The following is a 25,712-nucleotide window of genomic DNA, read 5'->3' as shown; positions in this document are numbered from 1 at the left end:
TTCTGTGGGTTTTTTTGCTTTTAATATGATAATTGTGGCAGACATAATATTCCTTAAAGAAACAAGCACAAGTTCTCAAGTTATTTCAGGGAAGTTATTTTTAAAAACAATGCAGTATAATAATACAGATTTATAATCAAGTTTTTAACAAAGTAATGTAACATATAAACATATGAATCAGTAAATCACTAAATAAATATTTGTATTGGTAAATACTAGCATTTTGCCTGTATCATGTAGGACCTGATCCTGCAAGCCCTCTGTATACATCTTTATCCCCACTGAATGACTGGTATAATTTTTCATTCTAATCTACTACTTTGCTTTGATCTGAGCAAATTCTGTCTAGCCACTAAGCTAAGTAATTGAAATAATCACTGGAATACATCCCAGCAGTTATTTCCGTAGATGTCTGTATAATTTTTTTTATCATGTTCATGAAATCCTCACAAATATTTATCAGCAGTTTTTGTTATTTACAATTTGAGATGTGTCAGTCAAGACTGATCAAAGAAATTGTATGTTCCCTGTTCTCTGCTTTCTTATTGAACAGCGCATTACCTTTGCACTCAATAAAGAGCAGTGAGCAGTTTCCACAAATTATTTCATCGTTAGTACCGAATTCTACTTTCTCTAGGTATCTGAGCTAACAATACTGGGCTAGGAAAGTAGAGCCAGGAGCTCCCTTTGGTGAGGACAGACAAGTATGAATTACTTTTTCTCTGTTCTTATCTACCGCTATTATTAGTTTCTCCAAGGAAATGTTTTTTGTTTTGTTTTTTTTTTTTGTTTGTTTGTTTGTTTTATGTTTTTGTTTTTTGTTTGGTTGGTTGGCTGTTTGTTTGGTTTGGTTTTCCTTGAAAGCATAAAGAAAGCTATGGCCAGACCTTTAATTCTGAGTACTCACTCCTTCTGAGAGATGCCTTTCTCCCTGCCTGGTAAATCCAGAACAGAAAACTGCAGACACTAACTGGCCTACTCTCCCTTCTCATGCCTGAAGCAGTTTTTCAGGGCATCTTCATACAAATAAATGAGTCAGTGAATTGCAATATCTGAGTAGTTTTTTGAAAGTAAACACAGAAGGAGTTGGTTGCAGCTAAAAAACTTGCAAACTTAAATTCAGTAATTGCTTACTTTTTCTTACACTGCTCTACTTGAAATATAGTTGGAAATCAAGGGTACTGAGATAATTAGATGTACCCACTGTATTAATTAACTTTTGCTGAATTCTGTTGGTTTCTTGGATGCCTTTGGGCAGTTACCAGAATGTCACATGAAAAATTCTAAATATATGGGAAAAAAAAAGAGAAATTTGTAACAAATTGCCACCTGAACTGAAAAGGCAAACATATTTTGAAATAATTTCTCTACATATCTCGATACACACAGGGGATAAACACACATGTGTGTGCACATATACACACATCTATATTCCTACCCAAACATTTCTCTAAAGCGAAGAAGTTTATGTAATTATTTATTAGGTTAGTATAATTTTAAATTCTTCACTCCTTGAATCGAGAATATGACAACTTCAGACTAGCCCGAGGTAAATCTTAGTACCATCTTATAACCTCCACTAATATAAATAAATTGTCAAGGAACTTTAACCAGCAACAGTAAATTTTGAAACTCAAATAATTATTCTCCAGTTATTTTAATATTAACAACAAATTCCTACTGACTACCAATATTAATGAAAAATGTAAAATTATACAGTTTTAGCTTTTAACACTTGGGAATGTAAAAGAAAATTGCTTGTTACATATTTTTTCTAAACATATAAACAACTTATATTATGTGTGTCAAAAAAAGAATAGTGTATGTCTGGACCTTATCATAAATGACCATGTTAAGTCACAGTTTCTTCCTGCCTGGAAATTAGGATTTTGGTTCACAAGAGTTCTAAAGTGTTTATAAGCGTTTGGTTAATTCCTGTTTCCTTGTGAAAACAATGACAAAGTGTCATTGACACTTAGAGTGAACAAAAATGAACAGTTATTATATTAAGACATTTAAGGACCTTGGTAGCCAGTACCAGTTGTATTTGCAAGTAGCTTCTCAGCTTTGCTCCTTTTTTTTTTTTTTTCCCTCCAAAAAAATAAAGGTACAGTCATAGTTATTAATTTATTTTAAAAATTCTAAAGATGAAAAGTAGCATTTATACATATATGTCTTCATATAAATTATAAAACTCAAGTTTATCTTATAGAGTTTCATCCCCAGAAGAAGCATAAAGCACTTTTGTGGTACCTTCACCAGTACATATTTGTATTTGTATCACATCAAATCTGAGAAATGTAACAAGATGATACTGCACCGCAAAACCATAAGAAAATATTCTGATGAAGTCTCTTTTGATGGATGTGCTCCATGGGATCACATGAATACCGCAACTTGACTGAATTTCAAATAAAGGAAATATGAAGGAATCCATCTCTCCAGTTCAGGAGGTATAAGAAACATCAGTGAACAGCAGACATCCTGTTTGAGGTCAACAGTCTTTGGAAGACAATAAGGAAGGACATTAAAACTGCAACAACAAAATCAAATAATAACAATAACGACATTAATGAGGTAAACTTCCCTAAAAAGGCCTAAATAGGCTGAGGTGTCAAGAGAGAGTTCTATTGTACATGACACCCAAATGTTTCTGTAGCCAGAGTTCAGCAAGCTGCACAGTAGAGGCAAACATACTTGCTTTGGACCCTATGCACATTTTATATTGTTTTGGATGTAAATTAGGGTCACACTGAACTGGGTGAAAAATATGGACAACTCCTACTTCTTGACTTCTGAAAGCTCTCAAGCCAGATCTCACCACTTTGGTGAAGAGGTCTACATCCTCAAGTCCCCAGCCTTGAATTGAAGTATCAAATCCACCAGCAGTAAAGAGATCACTTTTGTAAATACAGGTAATTCCGAATCCATACTCCCTCCAAAATCCAGTTCTCTTTGTGAAGACAAAACTACTGTCAGCTGGAGGGTTGCCTCCATATATTACTTTTGGATCATACTGACTAAAGATGATAGGGTAGTAAACCTGTTCTCCCTGAATAGTGTTATCTCTGCATCTCTGGAGGAAGCCTGGTGTGAATATCATATCGACATCACAGAACAGCAGCAAAGTGCCATTGTCAAAGTGAGATGAGGCCATTTCAAGACCTAAAGCTCTAGAAAACTTTCCTGCCATCGGAATTAGGGTCATATCTGCCTTAGGATACCTAATCTTGTACTCTTTTATTAGGTCTACGTGTTTGCTGGAGTCTTGATCCAACTCAGAACTGAACAGAATTATTGCCAACTTTACATTCTGCCTGGGTATCAGACAAGTCTTCTCAAAGTTATCCATAAATCTTGAGAAAACGTCAAATCTTCCTTTGAGAGGGACAAGAATATGTATTTTCTTGTCACTGTGTTCCCCAATATCTTTGGTGCCCTGAAATGATGAGGAAAAAATCTTCAAGGAATTTGAAAGAAAAGACTGAGTGTCAGTGTTGGTCTCCTCCAGCATGCTTCTTACATTCAGCTCCTCTCCTTCTTTGAAGAAAGGTTTGCTAAATAATTGCTGAAGGTAAGTGTGGCGTCTGACTGGAACTGTAACTTTCCTTCCTCTGTGTCTTTTATATAAAAGCAGTAAATCCAGGATATATTCCACTCCATGCAAAGGGTCCACCCTGCGATAGCCATACTGTATTTCCTTGAAATCAATAAGCCTACCTCTAGATCTAGAGTTCTCATTTATCATTTCCATGATTTGCATCACGGTGTCATCCAGTGCAGTCCGAAGGATGCTGCTCAGGCTCTGCTGGGGTGGCTGGTTCTCTACCATTGAGTAGAGAAATTTTCCTGTCAGGAACTCCCACTCAATGACTTCATTCCTTTCATGTGGCTGAAAATTATTAAAAGAAGGCATCATCCCCAGTTGCTGATCTTCTTTATTTACTTCACTGTTACTAAGCTTGCTCATCAGGGCACTTTCTCTATGGAGCTGGATGGTCCGATACCGCAGTTCAGAAATTTTGTGACTCAGTATGTAATTGTGCAGCCTGTATTGGTAGGCTGGACTTTTGTTAGGATGAAGTGTTATGGCTGTGTGAATCTTGCTGTTGTGAAGATCCTGAATGTAGCCCTTGCGGCTGTGTTCATAGTTCTCGTGAAACAACTGCTGCATCTAGAAAGAGAGAAAAGGAGAAAAAAAATTTAAGTGGAAGTGCTTCTACCTACAAAAGGACCCACATTGGTACAGTTGATCATTACCAATACTTATAAATCATAGCTATTTTTGTGCACAGAACATTAAAGTGTTCAGTAGGAGTATCTATGCTCTTTGGCTTCAGTGATATCCACAGTAAGCAAATATTGTTCTCCAACCAAACAGAAGTGCAGATATCTAGGGTTTTCCTTTACATCATCAAACTGCAAAATTAAATGAAACACTTAACATACGGTCTTTTGGTAATATTTCTGAGTTCCTAGGCGCAGTCTGAATGCTGCTATGCACAAAACACTAAGCTGTCAACTACATCTAAATCCTTATTATGTTAGCAACACTGGTTATGTTTTTTAAGAGGACCTTAGATTTATATGTATGGAGCATAAAGTTGCGTGTGTTTCCTACAGGTATACATAAATGGACAGTGCTACTTCACATTCAAAACCAGAGTGGATTTGGTTTCAATAAAACATTTTTTCCCTTTGAACAAATAATTTATTGACTGAAGTATAACCGTTGGAATATATATGTTAGCAAGGATACACATATAATAGAGTACATCAGTTAGGCTATAGATCATGATGAGTAATTTCCAATGTATTTCTGTGGCAAAAGAAGATATTCTACTTATGTGAAATTAGTAATTGTAATATCTTCTAAATAATGAAGCATTTTATGGCTGAAGCACATTTCTAAGGTTTAAAGTATCTGGTCTTTATACCTTTCTGTGCTTGAGAAAATCATAAATCTTCATCTAACTTGGTTCCCTGCCTGGAAGAAAACTTAGCTCATTATTAATTTAATATTATTTAAATGCTGAATATTTAAGTGGGAAGTGATGTGGAGAAGTAAAATATTAACATCATAAGTACATCTAAGACCCATCACTGTTTACTAAGTGAACACCTACTGACTCCCAGACAAACTGTGTTATTTCCCATGAATCATAGAATCACAGAATGCTAGGGTCTGGAAGTGATCTCTTCAGATCACCTACTATGACCTTTCTGCCAGAGCATGTTCCCTCGAGTAGGCTGCACATGAAGCAGCAGATACATGAGTAAGATATAAATGAGCAGAGGCTGCCTTCTCAACTGCAGACTGGTCTGTGATCAATACATAAGGAAAATGAGCTAATTAGACAGAAAACATTGTTCGAGGTACTATTGTAAGCTTGACCTATAATCATATTTTGAGATGGGTATCGAAAGAAAATCAGTACAGTAAGACTTTCTGGCCTGCTTTTTCATTCCCTTGACATAGAAGCTGCTCAGCAGTCTGCATACTGATAGCTTACAAAATAGACCAGAGTTCATCTCTTTTTGATTTAATTTTTAAATTAACTGTCCTGCACTCACACTGTATTGAGTCATTACGCAGCTGAGGAAGCGAACAGCATGATCTATGCGTCAACCTATTTTTCTCTTTTTGATTAATCAATAAAAGAAAAAAAGGACGTTCAAATTAAGATTTTACTTCCCATGGTGTAGTCAAAAAGATTACACATAGCTTCCTTCCATCTGATCTCATTAACTAAAGATTATAATTATAATAATTATAATATTGTAAGATTATAATTATAATAATTATAATAAGTTAAAAACCACTCTTAAACTAAACATCCAATTAAAATAATGTAAGCATGTCAGGATGTCTGTTACAATGTTTTTGTTACACAAAATCTTAATTACATCGCCATTACACTTTTTCACAGGCATACCTGTATTTTCTCACTGGATGGGATGAAAATTAATTAACATGAATGTATTCTTCCATCCTCCCTGAGAAAAAAATAAATCAAATCCAAGCCTATTGGGTTACATGCTTCATGGGGACTGGAGATGTTGAACTGAAGAGTGATTCTTCATCCTCTCAGTAGTATTAAATATCTTTAACAAGATACTTCATTGTTGGATTTCTGAATTGGGAAGCACTACTGATTAGTAAAAAGGAAAAGTATTCCAGCTATGGAGTGGTAATTTAAAACCCATTTTATGCTGCCTCATATGCTGTTATTGAAAATGTTGCTGATTCTAATATGCAGTTGAAGGCATATGTTATTAAAAAAGTGGTATTACCCTTCTAGTGGGAATTTCTAATTCAAGTAATAGAATTCAAACAATTTTTTTTTCCAGTTAATAAAAAACTTGCCTATTAACTGGCTCTTCATTAATAAGCTCTAGCAATTTTCTTAAAAATCACAAAAGCATGGTGATTAACTAGAGTGTTGAAGCAAATAATTCTGATCTGTAGAGGACAGATGTTTGGTGTGATATTGGGAGCTTATGAACATCAGGTTTGAAATCTCCCTCCCTCTCCCCAGCCTGGTGTTCACATAGGTGTGCAAATAACAAATAACACGAAGTCTGCCCATTTCCTGTCTGGCCTTCTGGGTGTCCTGATTCCACGTGACAGTGTGTGTCCTCTGCATAAAAGGGAGAGAAAACCCAAAGCTGGCCAGAGAATGACTTCTGGGGGAACACTGTAGTGTTTCCTCGGAAGGACTCCCATTAAACTTCTTTCAACTACTCCGTGTTTGATTTGGGGGAAGACTTGCTTTGTGAATCCTGTCAATGAGTTCAGTATTGTCAGTCACTTGTATCTGTATGCTTATAGTTTGGATGGTCTAATATAACTGTTTCTAATATAAGGAGCTTATATTTGTGATTTCCTGTTGAATCTCAGACCTAACAGGAACAACTTGTTAAGGAATTCATAATGTACATGCACTGTGTCTTTATACCAAATCTGTCAAAGCATAATCAAATATACAGAAAGCAGAAACGCTTACCATAAAAATTCTGGAACAAAACAAAACAAAACAAACCAGGATGACAAACTGGGAGGTGCAATGGGATACAGCAGTTTGCTAGGATTGATATAATTTGAGAAATACTCAAAAGAAGCAAATTGCTAGTGAAAACAATTTAAAAATACCTCTTTAGCCTACAGATTTTATCCATACACCTGACATACACTATTCAGAAATTACTTAGCCTTTGTTTTTTATTAATGGTTGGCTGGCTTGATTTGTGTTTTGAATGAAGAAAGCAGGGCAGAAAGGAACAGGGAAAGGAGAGTAAAATCAACACAAAATGTAACTGTAATTTCTTCCTGTCACTCACTGTAAAATGTTACACCTTGAAGGAATGAGCCAAGAACTATGGAGAGCTGGGGCAATCTCTGTAGGATAACATTACATTTATTTTTAATATGATGAATATTAAGAAAATGGCTCTTCTGTCAAGGTGACAAATAATACTGTTTCATCTTTATGGCATAATATAGTATGATAAACTCTTCCTCACACAATTTCATTTTATTATCAACTTGAAAAATCATCACAGAGCTGTCTGAAACCCACCTAGTAGGTTTATTACATTTGGCTTTTTGCATTTATGCCTACAGAGAATTGTTATTCCTCTTATAGCTGTACCTACCAGTTCCTACGAAGAGTGAAACTGCACAATATTTTTTTTAAATACTGAAAAAAATGGGAGAGACATTAGATAGTAACAGTAGAGAGACATGGCAATAGGAATAACTTCATTTAAAAATGTGGCAAGGAAATTATTTTTCCTGGTCCATGACTGAAGACAGATGTGAAACATGAGGATGCAAGCAGTAAGACACGAAGGGTACTGACAATTAAGTTGCACAAAAATAGGGTTTAGGAGGATGCGTTGAAAGGTTTGCGTCTGTCTCAAAACCAAGTAGATTTACCTTATGAGGAAAACTATATTCTATAACGTGCAAATGACCTCACCCGTACATGAGGTTCACAAATCTTATTAAAAATGAAGGAAGAAACAATGTATTGGAATGTCTTGCTAATAAGCTAAAATGTACTAGGTCTATGATTAGGCACATGATTGGTTATTGTTGCTAACACCATTCTGAATATGCTGAACTGATCAATTGTTTGCTGAAAGACTTGAGCAAGCAAGCAGAACATTCAGTTATCTTCACTTTGGAAATTAGTTTTTGGTCTCTTCTTTTTAGTGTCAGCTGGGTTCTTCAACATTTAGAACATCTATCAACGTTCTTACATATAGCACCAACAGGAGTTTCATTCAAAAAGACTTCTAATATACACTCAGATTTAAGCTTTTTCATACTTACTTAACCTGGCTATGCAACAGCTGCTATATAATAATGTATTTCAATCATTATGAGTCTGAATTACGGTTACACTGGTGAAACAGAGTAGGTCAACAACACAACAATTTAAAAAACCCATATAGCCAAAAGGATCTTACTGTATGTAAACAATTAAAAAGCATGTAAGTTACATCAACTCATGTCTATACTTAAATGAAATTGAAACACTTCCCATTTTATTCTTTAACTCATTCAACATGAAGAAACTGTAGGCATATGAACTGGCCCTCACTTCTCTTTACGTGATACGTGTATACAAAGTAATTCACTACGAACCCTTTATTAACAAATGCCCATATCAGAACCCATAACACATAATGACACAAAAGCTATTTTTGTATGAAATAGATTCAGAATCATAATCATTGCATTTTCACCAATTTCTTTCCTGAAAATCCTTCCCATTCAAGGCTTCCCAGGGAAAAGGATGCAAAATCTTGATGCAACACACAAAGTGAGGAGTACCCACAGACAATAATACATAATCACTGCTTTAAAATGGACAATACAGGACGTGTATTTTTGGTGCAGCCTGATTTCATACAGTTGACTTAGATTAAAAACATGACAGGAAAAAACCCAACAATTTAGTATATGAAATTATCCAAAACCAGTATTTCTTATTACAGGTTTCAGATCCTCGGACAGAGTTTTATCATGTCTTCAAATGGATATAAATGTGAACATATAACTCTGCCTTCAAGGAGCTGAAATATTTTATTGAATATTTCCCAGGAGGATGACGCACAGTAGCTTTTTTTTAAGATAAGCGACTTTCGTTTTCCTAGGAAAGCCACATGTGCCTGCTTTTGTTCACCTCTGAAGTCACTTATCTGGAAAAACCTGAAGTTTAAAAAGATTAAGTATAACAACAAGCACCACTAAGTAGGACAACTTTTATTTAATAAGTTCAGAGAAGCAGTAGATAAGAATTTCTCATTTGAAATGGATACTACCCTTTTTTTGGTTACCAGTCATATCCACCAAATTTAAGCAGGCAGGATCCACGAAGGTGCTTGTTTTCTGTAAACAGAATACACACTAAAGAAAAGATTTGTATTTCATAAACTGATTTTTCACTTGATCCCTTTATATTTATACCCTTCTATCTCTCTAACCCTAAACTAATCTCATGATTAGTTTAACTGACACTGACTGACTGCCAGACAGCTTTACTTCTGGCTCTGTATAAATAAACACAGAAGATAAGAAGAAATAATACAGAATTGTTAGTGTAATGTATTCCCTAGTCTTTGAAAACATTTTCTACATGCTTATTGTATTGCATGTATAGACAACACACCTGCTTATCAGTTCTAAGTCTCTCTCTAAGTATATACAGAACATGTGTTTAGTGGTCTCATTTCAAATAAGCACAATACAATACAGTTCTGTTCATAGAGGCTACACAAGATATCAGTGAAATGCATGAGTAACTTTCCAGTTTAGGATCAGTGAAAATTACCCAAAGTTATCAGTTCAGACACTACAGTAAAAGCTGTTCAGTATATTCAAGCAAATAGATTTTTTAAGAACACTTAGCTCTGAATCTCATGATACCAACACTATTTTTCTGAAGCTGTCAAACCCTTCAGAATTACAGTAAGCATGTCAAACCCCCCAAACCCTATCCAATAGCTGTGGAGAGCTGCCTCAATTGACCTGAGAGCTAGTAAAAAACCAGGGCCCCATGATAAAAAGCAAGGCTGGCCAGAAATAGCAGCAAGGCAAGGCCTGCTGCCAGAAAAATGAAGATGAGGCAAGGCTCATCGCCAGAAGAGATAGTAAGGAATTCGGAGGACACCTGCTCTGAACATAGAGAGCATATATTCTATCAGCTCTTGGTTTCCCCAGGATGTTCTATTATGGGGAAAGTGGTGTAAATGTCTGGATCTAGCAAGACCATGGTCTCTATTGTATCTTGCTTTTAAAAACATAATCCACCTTATTGTGATGCCATGTTTACTCTGCACTATAAAAGAGTGCTGACGATGAATAAAGTCAGACACATATTGCCACTGAGTATATGTCCTGCCTGGCCTCAACTTTTTTCTCTTTTCTTATTTTTTCCTCACTGTGTTTGCAAGAATTAGCTACACCAAGACATTAACAATTATTTCGCTACAAGAACCCTGCCATAGGCAGGGACAATTTGCAATAGACCAGGCTGCAGGCTCCATCCTGGCCTTGAACACTTCCAGGGAGGAAACATCCAAAATCTTCTGAGCAACACCCCCAAATCCTTCTCCAGGCTTTTCTCAATCCATTCTCCACTCATCCTAACACAGGGCTTGAGCCTGCCCTGTCTTGCCTGTGCAGGACCTTCAATTTGGCCTTGTTGAACTTCATGTGGTTTGTATGGGCTCACCTCTCAAGACTGCCAAAGTCCCTCTGGATGGTACCCAATCCCACTGTTCATGTCACCAACAAAGATGTTAAAAAGCACTGGTCCCCTGCACCTTGCTAAAAACCAAAAAATAAAACCAAATACCCGCTATTACATCTATACTACATAAATAATTGATCTTGTCCAAAACTTCACAAGAAAGTTCAGGAACAAACATATGGGACATGGCAGCCTGTGACTAGAAAATTAGGGAGTTCAAAGCACAAAGGCTCAAATCTGGGTCACAAATAACCTGGTAGAGCCATTTTTCTCCTCCCTGCTACTATTGTTTGGTCTTCTAGATCCTCAGCACAGGTTTCATCCTTTGAATTAATGAAAGCCAACTAGAAAAAAAATCTCCAGTCTGCTTTTAGCTATGGAAGAACAAAAAGAAGTGAAGAAATGAGAGAACTGCTGTTGGCTCTGAAAGGTGCATACCCTAAAACTATAGGTTCTTTTGTCTCTGTCCTCATTGATAACTGTAAGCATTATACATAATTTGTTCTCCAAGAGAGCAATTGCTGAGAAATAACTGCATTTCACTAGTGACATTCTAGTATAAGCAAATGATTTACAATGCCTACAGCAAAGCCACAGGCTAATATATCAGTACAAATTCTGGAAGTCTGTTAAGAATGCATGTAACTTTTAAACAGGCTACTACAAATGCATTGAAATGTACCCCAAAAGGGGCATCTTTTACATTTGACCTAGCAATAGTCACACTGATATAATAATAATGATGGAAATATGCTACCATTTTTCAGAAACAAAAGCTGCATATAACTTAAATCAGAGCTGCTGTGAATTATGCTAAGCACCTTATGACAGCTGAAGTGTTTTATTAGAAAGAGAAGCAATTTAGAAGATCCTTCCCAAGGAACTGACAGATGGTACACACTGAAGTGCATCACTGGCAAAGAACACAGAGTTTATATTAACTAAATTGTTACTCTTTTTATTGTAATCATCACCAAGAAAATAACTTCAAAACTGTGTTTTGTTGTGCTTGATCCTAGTTTTAGGTTAAGATCATGCTTTTGTATCAGTTATATAGCATTAGGGACTTTCCTAAACATATATAATTAAGCAAGCAAATTTACCTCATTTAATCTGGTTAAGTCAGAATAAGGAATTTAATGGAGCAGTTAGCTCAAGCTATTATACCTCAATCACTCTTCTTACTTTAGTCCAAGTAAAAGCAGTCATCCTAAAAATCAATATCGAAGCCAACTTGACCCATTGTGACCCTGAGCACGTCTTCAAACCACCAGCTTCCACAGCTCCTTAAAATTGTTGTTCAATTGTCAGCACTTCATGGGTTTTTTCTCTTCCACACTGTGACCTGGGCTGCTTGACATTAGTTTAATTTACCACTTAACTCAGATCAAGAATTTTTGTAAAGAAAATGGTGGAGGGGCAAGACCAATGTAAAACCTTTTTTTATTTTGAATAATGGGAGGATGGAGAAAAAGAATTCCTGAGATGATGGGATAAAACAGATACCATAGCAATGGGAAGGAGCTGCTGTGTAGGTGTGCTTCTGCACAGGTCTATGAGCTGCCTGCTGCGCGTTTATCAGGCCAAGCGCAGCGCTGCCCTGAAGCAGCAGCACTGCTTCTCTAGCTGGGAGCCACGGAGCTGTGTTGGTAAAGAAGACACTGCAAGTATCTGCTGCCTGCCCTGAACCAGCTTGACACAGTAGCAGATCCATGCACCTGTCTGTGTCCCACTCAGTTTGCAGCTCAGATATGCTGATCTTGGTTAATTCAAGTGAGAACCCTGCAAGAGAGCTGGGAGTACAAAGAAGATGACCACTAAGCCAGCTGCACGATCTATCACATTTCTATATGAAATGCAACAATGTGTTGCTTCCAGAAGCACCATGTATTGCAGTTACCATTCTAAATTGATTTCTCAAGGACTGCAGACCATTAACCCAAGTATAAAAGTACATTTGGTTTTATATTAAAACTCGCGGGTATATTCTTCGCTAATTGCTGCCTCAGCAATGGAAATTGCAAAATCTACAGCTACAAGGCTGTAGCAAGCTACAGCAAATGATTTCTTTGATATTTTTTGGGACAACTTATGAGTACTTGCATCCTTATGTATACCTGTCTACTGTATTTTCCATAGTTTGCAAATGGCTTTTAAATATTTCTTAGTTTGCTTACAAATGGTTATAAATATGTATAGTGAGAACAATCAGCACTATAGTCTCATGCTATCTCACACAGGCAAATTTTTCAACTCCTTTCACTATTGCCAAAAGCACAGATTTATGGTGACTGCATACTCACAGCATCAACATGCTAATGAATTCCTACAATATAGAAGTCTGCTTGCTTAAAACAAAGGATCAAGCTATTGATAAGTCTATGAAACCCTTTTCTTTCTAGGGCAATGATGCTGGTGAAGGATCTAGAGCACAAATCACAGAATCACGGAATGTTAGGGGGTTTGAAGGGATGTCTGGAGATGATCTATTCCAACCCCTCTGCCAGAGCTGGTTCACCTACAGTAGTTGCACAGGACGGGTTCCCAGCAGGTTCTTGAATGTCTCCAGAGAAGGAGACTCTGTCACTTCTCTGAGAAGCCTGATCCTGTGTTCTGTTACTCTTTAAAGAAGCTCTTTGTTATGTTTCCATGGCATTTCCCTAATCTCATCAAAACATGATTTTATTATTCTACCTCCTCATGCTTTTATCTGGTTTGAGGTGAGGATTTCTCACATGTGAAACACTGTAAGAAAAAAACCCAAGAATTTTCTGCAAGCTGAATTTTCTTTTCAGGTAACAGATGGTTAAGAGCAACTGAAGGTATGATAACCATACAGCAATCATTATTATTGTAGCACAAATGTCAGTCGAAGCACAACAATCTTGTAGACTATATGCACAATTCACAGAACTCTTTTTAATACCCTAATCCACAAACACAAAATAACGCAACCTATTCTGCAAAAATTTCCCTTGTGTTCTGTAGTGTTCTTCAGACATACAATGCCTGTTTTCACTATGCTTGTTTTCATACTAAAGCAAAATATTTTCATACTAAAGTAATACATACTAAAGCTGTTACATTTATTTTCCAAATATTTCCACTGTTAATACAAAAAAAAAAAAAAAAAATACAGCGTCGCTAACACACACACAAAAAAAAAAGGTGATACAGGTCTGGAATTCATATGCAGCAATGAATGGAGGGAAGGAAGGAACAAAGGAATGAGTGAATGAAAAGTTGAGAAGAGGAATTAGGTTCAAGAGAAGGGGAATGAAATGCAGGAGGACAACAGCAATTCATGAAGCTGGAAACATGAGCTCACTCCAAGAAAATAAAGTAAGCTGTAAAAAAAAATTAAAATCTTGATTTTTCTAGATTAGGTGATAGGTGTTGTGTTTGTAGAATATAGCTGGATGTGGTATCTATTTCTTTCCAAACTTTGCATTTGTCTTTCAAATTTGAAAAGCAAAATGTCCTATATTTAGATGTTCTCAGTGTATAGAACCTATAGAATTTCTAAACATAGAAGCAATATGATATCTGTGCATATAAAAAGTTATATTTAAACTGTTAGAATAACTTTCTTTCATATATATTTCTCTCTAAGATGTTATTGTAAGAAACACAAACTGATTATTGTTCTATTCTCCCAAAGAAAACAATACTTTTTCTTCTACATTCTTAGCATCTTAACATTTGTAGAAGAATCTGAGAATCACAGCCCATAAATACTATTAGCAGTACAGACTAGAATTTTTAAAAATGCAATAAGCAGAGAAATAACTAGATTACGGAAAGTTTTAAGATACTTGCAGTTTTGGTTATTTTTCTTTGCCAAGGCAATACTGAAAGAAATAACAGAATCAGAAAGTTTCACCAAGTACTTTTGATCTTTAGACATTTATAGCTTTTAAAGACCAAAGAAAATCAAGAAGACCAACTTCGAAAATTGCTCTAATAACATGTAACAAGGGTTACAAGTATTACCTATAAAAGCTTTCGCCACTTTTAGCATAACCTTCTAACTGCTACTTCAATAGAACATAGATTTTAGTTCCTTTTCAAATATAGCACTATTGTAAAACAAGTTTTACAATATATAACTTCAGTAGAAAGATGTCAAAATTTGATTTGCTAGCAACTGTGAGCCTGATTGTAGTTACGTATTTCATCACTAGAGTTTTGCCCCTGTTGCCTCAATATCATAAAGAAAAAGTTAGAAAGGTTTGTGTTATTGTTCTGAAAGAGATTTTTCTGCATTCTCAACCATAGAACTAATAGAAAAATCAAACTGTCTCTTCTCTGAATTTTGTCTTAAGAAGACTGGATTGACGCAGAAGGACATTTCTGATTTTTGTCTTTAATTGGATACACGTGGATATTATTAATCTTTAGGAAATACATAATTTCCTAATCTTTTTGAAGTGTAATCAAAATGAGCATGCGTTAAAACAAAATATAGCTTTAGACATCGTGAATAAAACCTGCTCCTTTTTCTCCATCATCTGTGCCTCAATTAAAGGCCATCCCTTTAAAGGAAAACCTATTGGAAAGGCATGAACAGTTAAAGCACGGAATGGGAAAAAGAGAGAGGCTTTGTATATGGCATGGCATATAAAAGAATAAAATGAAAGAATTCATACACATAAAGTATTTTGCATATTTTAGAAAGATCTGTTGCATCACTATATAAAATCGTGCATGTAATGTATTTTTTATATAACTTCTTTGCATGGTTAGTGAAAGAATACCTACAGGAAATTTGAATTTCCCTACAAGGCCATAGTTTCTTAATACTCCAAACAATCACTTAAAATAACATCAAACACAAGACTGCTTAACTAAAATGCATGTACAACGGTGACCACCAATTTTCTTTCAGATCTGCCATCTGTACAGACAAGCAAACACCAGTTTCTTGCTTCCAGATGTATTTCAACTGACTTGTTTTCCTCTTCATGTGCTATGGAAACCAATTTAAAACTCCTCAGATAAAATTAAGGGAGCATGAAAATCTTGCAGTTTAAGGGGAAATGACTTCCCTATTTTCTGCACTGGTTTTGAGAAAGGAATGACAGGGACCACAGCACCAGTGGCCATAATACAGGGATTGCAACTAGCTAAATTCAGGATATGGAGTCTAATATCAGGCTACTTAGGTCTACATGTTTAAGAGTATGCAACTGATTTACCTACAAAGTACATTTTATAATTCTTTGGCTTTGACTTGACTCTTAAAAATAGAGGTGAAGAACATTTAAGATTCTGATAATTTAAAATGAGAACAGATTGGAGAAATTAAACAAGTAAGGACTTTAAAAAAAATGTCAAGGACAAAATAATTACAGCATTAAGAGGCAACAAGAGAGTACAAAAATGCTTAGCCAGATTAATGTTTACTGTATATTATGTAAACACATCTGAATAATATAAACCCATAGATCTTAGAGCAAAGAAGATTTTAAAGTCTTAAGCTTATATATAACAGCCTTCACAAAAAAACCAGGAGAGCAAATTAAACAGCCTCACTATTACTGTAATGATGCGAAAATACTGTCATATTATTCAGCTTATTTCCAAGAGAGATTTCAAAACTGATGGCAAAACTAGTATTCTTGGTTTGCCTAATTCATAAACAGAAGAGTATTTAGGGCAACATCTGCCTGAATCTACCACCAAATGCTCTCTCTAGCAACAGTTCGTAAATAAATCTTCTTGGGTTTAAAAACTAAGCTAACTGATCTCTCCATCTAACTTCCATTCATGTCAGTGTCCTATAAACACAAAGGCATAAATCTACTCTAAAACACATTACAAAATATTTATTTTTGAGAGACAGTAGAAATAAATGAATAAATGCTGGGTTTCCCCCCCAGTGTTTACTTCACTTTACTGCTCTGGTTTCTTTTCATTACTTTGACTGTTTAATCCAGATTTGCTGTCAAAGGACACAGTCTTTATGTAATTGGACGCTTTACTGCATTGATTAGATTTCATACTCTAAAAGACTGGGTTATATCCTAATCTTTTCACCTTCTTAACCTTTTTGCCTTACCACACAACCCAAGTTTAGTAAAGGTGTTTGTAGCAATATAGTTAATGCAGTAAGAAAGCACAAAGAGCTACTGATCTTATGGTAGTATTATTAGGCACCAGAGATTCAGACTCTTAAAGGGGAAAAAAATACAAAAGACCCTCCTACATTGTTCCTTTTCCAGTGACAATAGCTCCCAGAATCCTAAAGGTACAAATGTACATATAGGAGCTTTCAATTGCAGTACGTTAGCCATAAAATTACAATAGATTCTATATATAGCATCACTGTAAGGAGAATCAATTCAATTCTGTGTCAGGTCAATTCAATTCAGGTCAATTCTGTGTTGCTTTGGTTTCTGTTTTTTTTTTTACTCAGTCTCATATCCATGCATAATCAGATCTGCCTTGCTGTCAAATACACATGATGAGCATTATACCCACCACCTATGGAAAAATAAATTATTTTACAGGCAGGTGATCTAAGCCAACAGAATTTTCATAAACACAGAAACCACAGAATGCTTGTGGCATATAGAGTTCCCCTAGATAATTCCCTATGCAACAGACAAGTATCAGTTTATCCTAGGTGTTTTTCACTTCTGTGCTCTCAGGTACAAATAACTGGTTTTGGACCAAGGAGTGGAAATTTGCCCGGATCACTGAAGTGGCTTAAAGACCATGTAGCATCCTCCCACCATACACACTGTGCATTTATGACACCAAATACCAACTGTATATCATTGGATACAAACCACTTAGACTCCCATAATCCTACAATTATTCTGTTTTTGCAAGCAGCTGCCACTCATAGCTCTACTCTGCTACTATTTCATTGACCTTGGCAGACAGCTCTGCAGGAATGACCAGCAGCTGCTGGGTCTCAGGTCAATGCAGACACCAAGCTCTACCAATGCACGCAGAGATGCCAGCACTGCCTGTTTCAGTATACTCCCTACAGGCTCCTCAGCCAAAAACCAGTCAGGATACGGAAATTTCAGTTATATAAAAGAACTAAAATAACAAACGAGAAAAAATGAGGTCTCATTCTGCTTTATATTTAGATTTGTAGTGTTGTATCAAGATGTTAGGTTGTATCAAGAGGTACCTTCTATCTCCTGTGACCATGTTCTGGGTGTCCAGTGTCTCGGTGGGAGGGGGCTGCACAGTGCCATGTGCCCATCATGCTCATACAGCCTTTTCCACCCACCTCCATGAGACACCATCCAGGACACAACCAAGCCCATTAGCCATGGTAGTGGTGCCTCTGTCAAAGTATTGTTAAAAAAAGGCAAAAAACACCGGATGAAGAGAAAGGGAACAAAAAGAGTTGAAAAGCAGCAGAGAGAGTATCAAGGTCAGAGGAGTTGCCATGTTAACTGTCAAAAAATTAAACTCATTTTGCCCTTTCTGAGTTTGCTTTGCCTGTGTTGGCAACTGGTAAGTGATCTTCCTGTCTTGATTATTTCTCCACCACACCTGTGAAGGTAGGGGAGTGAGCAAGTGGCTGGGTGGGAATTTTATCTTTAGCCAAGGCTCATTGGGTCACATTGGGTCAAATGCTTGACAATCAGCTTCCAGTTTTACAACAGCAACTACCCCAACAGTACTGTCCAAACACTTTTTTTGGCATGAAAAGCTTCTATATTCTAGACACAACAATTTCATTATAAGTCCTGTTCAGGAGCTAATTTTCTAACTTTGCCTGGAAAGTTATGAGAATTGAGAGCTTTCATATAGGAGCTTTCAGGATACATATTGCAGGATACATAAGCAGGATACATATTGCCAAGATCATTGAGCCAGGAAGCCAAAACCAAGCATGACTTCAGCATTTAAGGCTGCACCAGCAGAAAACTAATTTGGAATATACACTAGATTTATTAAGCTATATAAGACTGTGACCAATACCTATTTCTGAGCAATGATTTAAATTTCTCCCAATGTAACTAAAACAAAGTACAACCCACTGAGTTGTACTTGATGGTACAGTGTGTCTACTGGACCAACAGTAACGCAACATTCATTTCAGGATGAAAGAAGAACTTGAATCTAAGATAGTAAAAAATGTACCTGGTATATTCAAATCACAACATTTTTTTTACTTCTGAGTGACAGCTGAGAAAATACTCAAATCTATAGAGCCTTCTTTAGGAGACAGGACTCAATGACACAAAGGCATAAAAACTAAACAGCTGTTTCTAAACTCTTCTAGAAAACAGCTTTTCATATTGGTATTTTAACACCTCCAAAACAGCAGAAAAGAAAAATCCTCTAATGGCTAAGTGCATTCAATGTCCTAGACCTAATAAAACATCAGGTGCATAATGGTCATCAAAAGATTTCAAAAACTAAAACAGAACCAACTACATATGACCTTAAAAACGTTTAACTCTTTATTTTCCAACACAGGACAGCTGTGTGTGGCCTGAAACTAATCTGTTAGAGAAAATGTCAAGATATCAAGAAGACATGCAGAGTTTTGGAGCAGTGAAGGGTACATAGCTTCTTAATTTTTAACACCTTCGTGTGTGTGTGTGTGTGTGTGTATGTTTTGTGTTGTTTTTGTTTGTTTGCTTTATTGTGAGCCTAATGTAGAAAGCAGCTAGATCCAAAAATCAGGTTTCACTTTTCTTCTCAGGATGCTATAGTCAATGTATATCAGAAAGCATTAATAAAGTCACCTAGACCAGTGGGAACAGAACGATGACAAGATTCTTTGTGTTTGTCATGAACTGAAAATTATAAGAAAGGACACAAACTAGAGGAGTAGACATGACCAGGGGAGAAGATAAAGCAACATAACATGTTACACAAATACGGCCACAAAAGGAGAAGAAATGCCAATACATAACATGAGGTCTGTACATCATCATTTCCCTTTGTCACTCCTAAAAACCCAGTGCCTAGTACTTTCATAGACTGGAAAGGGATGAAAAAAGCAGGCAATTTTGAGATCTAGGAACAATCATCTAGTTCTTCCGATAATGTGGATAATACTGTTTTCCAACAAATCTTTCAGAACCCTAAAAGAGTGGAAAATAATTTTTACAGAGAAAAAAACCTTGGCTAATAGTGAAATAGACTTTGTAATGAGGTTATGGTTTGTCCCTCACAGAAGGTTTCTATAAATTTAATCAGAATAACACAGGAATTGATCATGGAAGCAGGAACTAAGTGATCCTGTGAAATTTCCATATCCAATCTGTAGACAACTCCACTCCCCAAAATATATGCACTCTTCCATCTATAGATGCTGGGCTAGGCACAGAGAGCAGTCACACTTCTTGTGTCTGCTGCTACTTGGTTTCACACAGCTGAGAAGTGTGGAAGAGCAGGCTTAGTACTACTCTCAAGCCACTGAAGATGCAGAATTTTAAAGAGTATGTTGGGCAATCTGTAACTAAATGGTCCTAAACACTATCTTCAAATTCATAGCCATCTCTCCTAGAATGTCAACACACAGTGCAGACAAATACATCAACTCTCAGAGAGTGACAGCTACTATTAAAAATACTTCATTGTCTTCAGAAAATATAATTACACTTATAAAAAAACCAACCAACCAAACAAAAAGACCCCACCCAAAACTCAACCCACCCACCTTATGCTGAAGACCCTGTCTATTATGTAAACTAACAACTGTAAAATATTGCAGTATTCAATCCAGAACATCTGTAAAAGCCTCTCACATAAAAGTGGAAGGACTTATAATTACACTTATAAAAAACCCAACCAAACAAACAAAAAAACCCCACCCAAACCTATTTACTTGATTAATATATATGGATTTGCTGGACTGGCATGTTTATGTTGACAGACAACATATCTGTCATGTTACGATCTGAGCTATTATTTTATATTTTAACTGTGAGGAAAAATTAGCCACTACTCATAGATGTCATACGAGGAGAGATATTACATAAATCAGTCACTCTGGGGATTTTTCTCAATTCTCATCAGTTGCCTTTCTGATCTGGAGCCTACTGTATCTATTCCCAATTTCAGATTACTACTTGTTCCATTCATCCATGATTATTTTCATTGCTATTTCTACATGGATGAATTCTATCTCTAATACATCTATAATCAGATTTTCTTTTATTAGGACAAGTATCTGACAAGCCTTTTTTTTTTCTTCCATTGATTTATACTCATTAAACTTTTTTATTCTTCAAATGTAGACTCTATATTTTTCTTTCTGGTTAACTGTACAGATATAATGAAAATCGAAATATCAGGGAACAGGAAAGAAAAAAGGAATGAGTGCTTCAGTTTGAAATTGTTATCGGAAACACCAGTCATGTCCCACCCTCACCCCTAACCAATCATAGGCCAGAATACTGCATTGAAAGGAATTGTAGCCATGAAACTGTGAGACAATATGACTTGCTTTCAGCATTATACTTAAGTTTCTGTTTTCAGTTCCCAATCCTACCATGAAAAGTGAGGTGGGTGTTGGCCTCTTCTCCCCAGTGACTAATGACAGGACAAGAGGTATGGGGTTCAAGTTGCACCAGGGGAAGCTCAGATTAGATATCAGGAAAACTGAGTGGTGAAGCATTGGAACAGGCTGCCTAGGGAGGTGCTGGATTCACCATCCCTGGAGGTATTATAAAAACAGGTGCGTGTGCTGTTTCGGGAGATGATTTAGTGGTTAAGGTGGTGTAGGATGGGTAGTTGCACTCAATGATCTTGAAGATCCTTTCCACCCATTATGATTCTATAAACACATATTTTTACTCTATCCCTCTTATGATCTGTGCCTGGAGCCAAAACTTCCTGACATTCAACATCAAAAGAAATTAGAAGCATAGTGATTTTACCTATTATCAGTTTCCTTTCCTTCCCCAGGTTTCTCCCCAAGATGACAAACCAGAAAACCAAAACCAAAACCAAAATAAAAGGCATTCTGTCAAAGAAGAATCACAATGCCACTATTTGATACAGACCAAGCAGGCATCACGTCCCCCTAAGGATATGGAAACAGCCTTGTACAGACAGAGGCCAAACACATCAGTTTAAGATTCAGCTGCCAATGTACCTCGCAGTTTACAAGTCTGGTTAAGAACCCCTAGTCCATAGCTATCTGCACAATAAATGCCTTCCTTCCTCTACCAGTGCAATGGGTGTATTATTTTACACTCATATTTAAGCCATTTATTGAAACAGTCTCTAAAAGACCTTCTGTGAAGTAAAGGGTTTTAATTCTACCTCCCAGATTTCTACCTATTTAGCATCAACTACTTAAAATTTACTCTAATTCATCTGTTTACATGAACTTCAGCCTACCAAACCCGTTTTAAACTTTTCCCCAAGGCCACTGATAAAAATATTGATCCACAAAATGAATTATCTTTCCTGTCTTTTTTGTCTTTCACTGGACCATTTAAAAGGTAGTGCCACGAGGGCAAGTATGTATTAATATTAAAGAACCTGTCAGAAGAACCAAAACCGAATTCATCATATTAACCATCATCCTCTATCCTTTATGGCAGTTGCACATTTCATCTATTTTCATCTAAAAAGATAGTCTTGCCACTACCCAGAATATTTGCAGAGAAGTAAGCCTGAATTTTAGTTATGGCACAGCAAACAAACTTCTGGGTACGGCAGCACACCTTTATTATTGTAGATAATGCTATTGTTGCATGAAGTAATTTTTCCTGAAATTATTTCAGCATGAGAAGATTTCTTACACTGTGGGAATTCGTAATATCTTTTAATACCATTTTACACTAAAAAGAACACTGTTAAATGTGTATCATAAAACACAGGCAGTATTACAAATTTCATTTCATTTACAGCAAACTAAACCTATCTATTTCTGTGTTGCCAATAATGAACCCCTAAAATACATAGGAGAAATTAAGAAAGTACAGGCAATTCTTACTCAAATACCACAACGTATTTTAAGAACCTGCAATGCAGAGCAAACAGATATGCCACACGCTTATTCAAAACCAAGTTCGTAAAAAGATTCAGCCTAAACTGACAAGTCAAGTACAGCAGCACCCAGCCAAGGATGCACATGTAGAAAAACTCAAGGTAATGCTTTAGCAACTTAAAGCACAGCAATACTTACAACATGTCTGCATTAATTATCACTGTTGAAAACTAAAAGACACAAGTAGAAATGAACGTACTTGCAGCAACATGAACGTGAAGTTCATGTTTCTCTTTATTCCTTGCAATCTGAAGTTTACATTCTGATGCATGCATTAAAACATAACTATGGTAGAAAGATAGAGTGGACATTAACTACTTCTGTTGCAAGATATGAAACTCTGTAAACAGCAGGTTGCAATTTACACTGTCGCTTACCTCATAGGACCAAACACACTGAGTTCCTCCAAACCTTCTGACACACCTGCCCACCTCCACATCCTCATGAGTGGTGTACATTTCTTGAAGACATTCACTTATATGTGGCACCATCCTCCTGAGAACCTCCCGACTGAAGATCATTCCTGGCCCTCCCATGCAGAAATTTTCTCCAGGCTCCAGCCCGAGTTTTCCAAGTTCCTCAACATTACCCAGACCAGTCTGTCCCAAATACAGAGGTTTACTGCTGTTCAGTGAGCGAAGGAACTCCTCCAATTTTTCACCTGAAAAAGAGAAAAGATGACTGCTAGTTGTCTGCCCAGTCTAGCAGCTCTATTTTTGCACCTCAAGTTTTTAAAAATGTAAAAGGTACCCAAGACCATCATGGAAAATTACTTCCTAAGAATTATCCTATACCTAAATGAAAATATCTTTGGACAAGTTTAGCTTTCACAGGATTTTTTTTTAATTACTTACCATTAGAATGACACATTCAGTCAAAGCCAGAAGATGATCAAAACTCAATTTTACCAGTAAACCCTGTTCTATTCAACTGATACTGATGCAAAGCACTCCATTGTTTTTTTAAAACACTAAAGGGCCACTTGCCAATATAGTTCCAGGCTAGGGAGGAAGGGAAGGGGAAACGCCAGATATTATATTAGGATTAATTTTTTAAAAAGTCTAAATATACCCTGATAAATACGTTTTATTATGGAGTAATTGTTGGAACGAGACAAGACTCGGGCTCCTATTAAAAGTTTTTTCCAGTGCTACAATGTCTACACACCGGCAAGCAAGAACAACTCAAACAAAATGAAGCGACAGATATGGGAGTATACAGGGAACTTCCAATACCATAAGCAACCACACTCACAACCTTGGTTTATAATTAAAACTTCAATTTCTCTTGCTTTTATAAGAGCAGGACACCCTATGAGCAAAACAACAAGCGCAGACCAAAAGTAAGGGGGCTTCAGAACTTAATTTTCTAATGGTGCCACAAAACTCACAGGGAAATAGGGCCAGTACTTTCAGAGGTACACCCTGCAAAGAAGCGGGGTAGCCTTCACAGGCCTCTGCGTCTGTTCAGCCGAAGCGTAACTGGACCACTAGAGAGCTTTTTGATAGTGCTGAAAACACGATTTCCGACGAGCACCGAACCTAAGACCTCAGACTGAGGAGCAGCCGCAGCAGCGGGTTTCGGGCCGGAGCAGCCCGCAGCGATCCACGCCGCGCCTGCCCGCGAAGGGCGCAGAGGTGGCGGAACGATGCGGGACTGCCCCCCGCAGGCTGAGCAGCCAAGCGCGGCGGGAAGCGGTGCGAGCACCACTCCGCCTCTCCGCTGCCTCCGGCGAGATCCTCTCCGCCGGCCCGCAGCAGGACCACGCCGCGAAAGAGCGGAAGCCGCAGCACTGAGATCCCACCCCCACCCCCGCAGCTCTCCAAACTCGCTGCGGTCCGGCCACCCCAGAGGCGGCCTAGCATTGCAGGAGCATCTCTGGGAGCCTCTCCCACTGGGAGCTCAGCGCCGGGACAGCAGCCTATACCCCTCTGCGCGCGCCGGTGTCACCTTTAATGTAGACGTCGTCGTCCGCTCGCATGAACCACTCGTATTTGTCCAGGTAGTGGTCATGCATGTACTTGATCATCATGAAGGACTTCTTCTGTGGTGGGTACGAGTCATCCACGCCGGGCAGGGCAACGACGGGCAGCGGAGGCAACCCGGGGGGCGCGGCGGAACCCTGGCTGGAGAAGAACTCCACGCGGCCCGGTACCGACTGTACCCACGTCCGCTGTGCAGCTACCGCTCGGCTGGCCAGGTACTTCTGGGCGGTCATCACGCCCACATAGAGGAAGTTGCGGAGCTTGACGCAGCCCGGGGCGTTTTCCCAGTCCCCGCTCCCGTTGTAGCTGCCCCTGGCTCGGCCGCTCCGCTTCTTGCCACTATCCTCCTCTCCTGGCTCCCCGTCCCGGCCGCCGGCAGGACTGGAAACTGTGCCCTCCGCCGCCGTCAGCTCCCAAGGACTGCTTCTGAAACTCGTGCCTCCCAGCACCGCTGCTGCCTGCGGAGGCGCCTGCTGCCCGCCCGGCACCGCCGCGCCGCTGGCCGCCCCCGGTCCTACCGAGCGGCCGTGGTAGGAACAGAGGCGAGCGCCGCGTGTCTTCTGTTCGCTCAGCTCAGTCACTTTGGGGGCCATGAGCCAGGAGGCAGCGGTGAATCCCAGTATCAGCCCCACCACCACGTTCAGCCAGGGTCTCCGGGACCGCGCTGCCATGGCGTGGGCGGGGCGGCTCCCGCCTCCGGCGTTCCTCTCCAACAGCTTCTCGCTGGAAGCGACCCCAGTCCCGAAGCTGTCCCGGGCTCGGCGGCTCTCTGCGCAGTTCCCTCCGGGCTGCCGTACTGCTCCCGAGTCAAACTTATGCGGGCGAGAGGGCGGCGGCCTCCCCGCTCCGCTGGCACCACCGCAGGGGTTGCTCTCTCCGGGCCTCTCCACGCGGCACCGGCACTCGCTCTGCCCTCGCTGCCCAGCCGGCGGCTTCCTCTGTGTCTCCGGAGCGCCTTACCTCTGAGCCGCGCCGTGC

The 25,712-nt window shown here is 38.3% G+C and overlaps 1 protein-coding gene across 1 annotated transcript; it reads right to left on the bottom strand.

Moving 5' to 3' along the window:
• Positions 1-25,712, bottom strand: CHSY3 (chondroitin sulfate synthase 3). Its single transcript, XM_071730391.1, has 3 exons — positions 24,700-25,712; positions 23,127-23,410; positions 1-4,174 (listed from the first exon to the last, which is right to left on the bottom strand). Exons 1-3 carry the CDS (start codon positions 25,403-25,405, stop codon positions 2,615-2,617), a joined length of 2,550 nt encoding a protein of 849 aa, XP_071586492.1. The 5' UTR covers positions 25,406-25,712; the 3' UTR covers positions 1-2,614.

Source organism: Heliangelus exortis, chromosome Z (genome assembly GCF_036169615.1).
Source record: "Heliangelus exortis chromosome Z, bHelExo1.hap1, whole genome shotgun sequence".
In the NCBI taxonomy this organism is placed as follows: Eukaryota; Metazoa; Chordata; class Aves; order Apodiformes; family Trochilidae; genus Heliangelus; species Heliangelus exortis.
The sequence above is the reverse complement of the archived record's forward strand: the minus strand, read 5'-3'. Positions and strand labels throughout refer to the sequence as shown.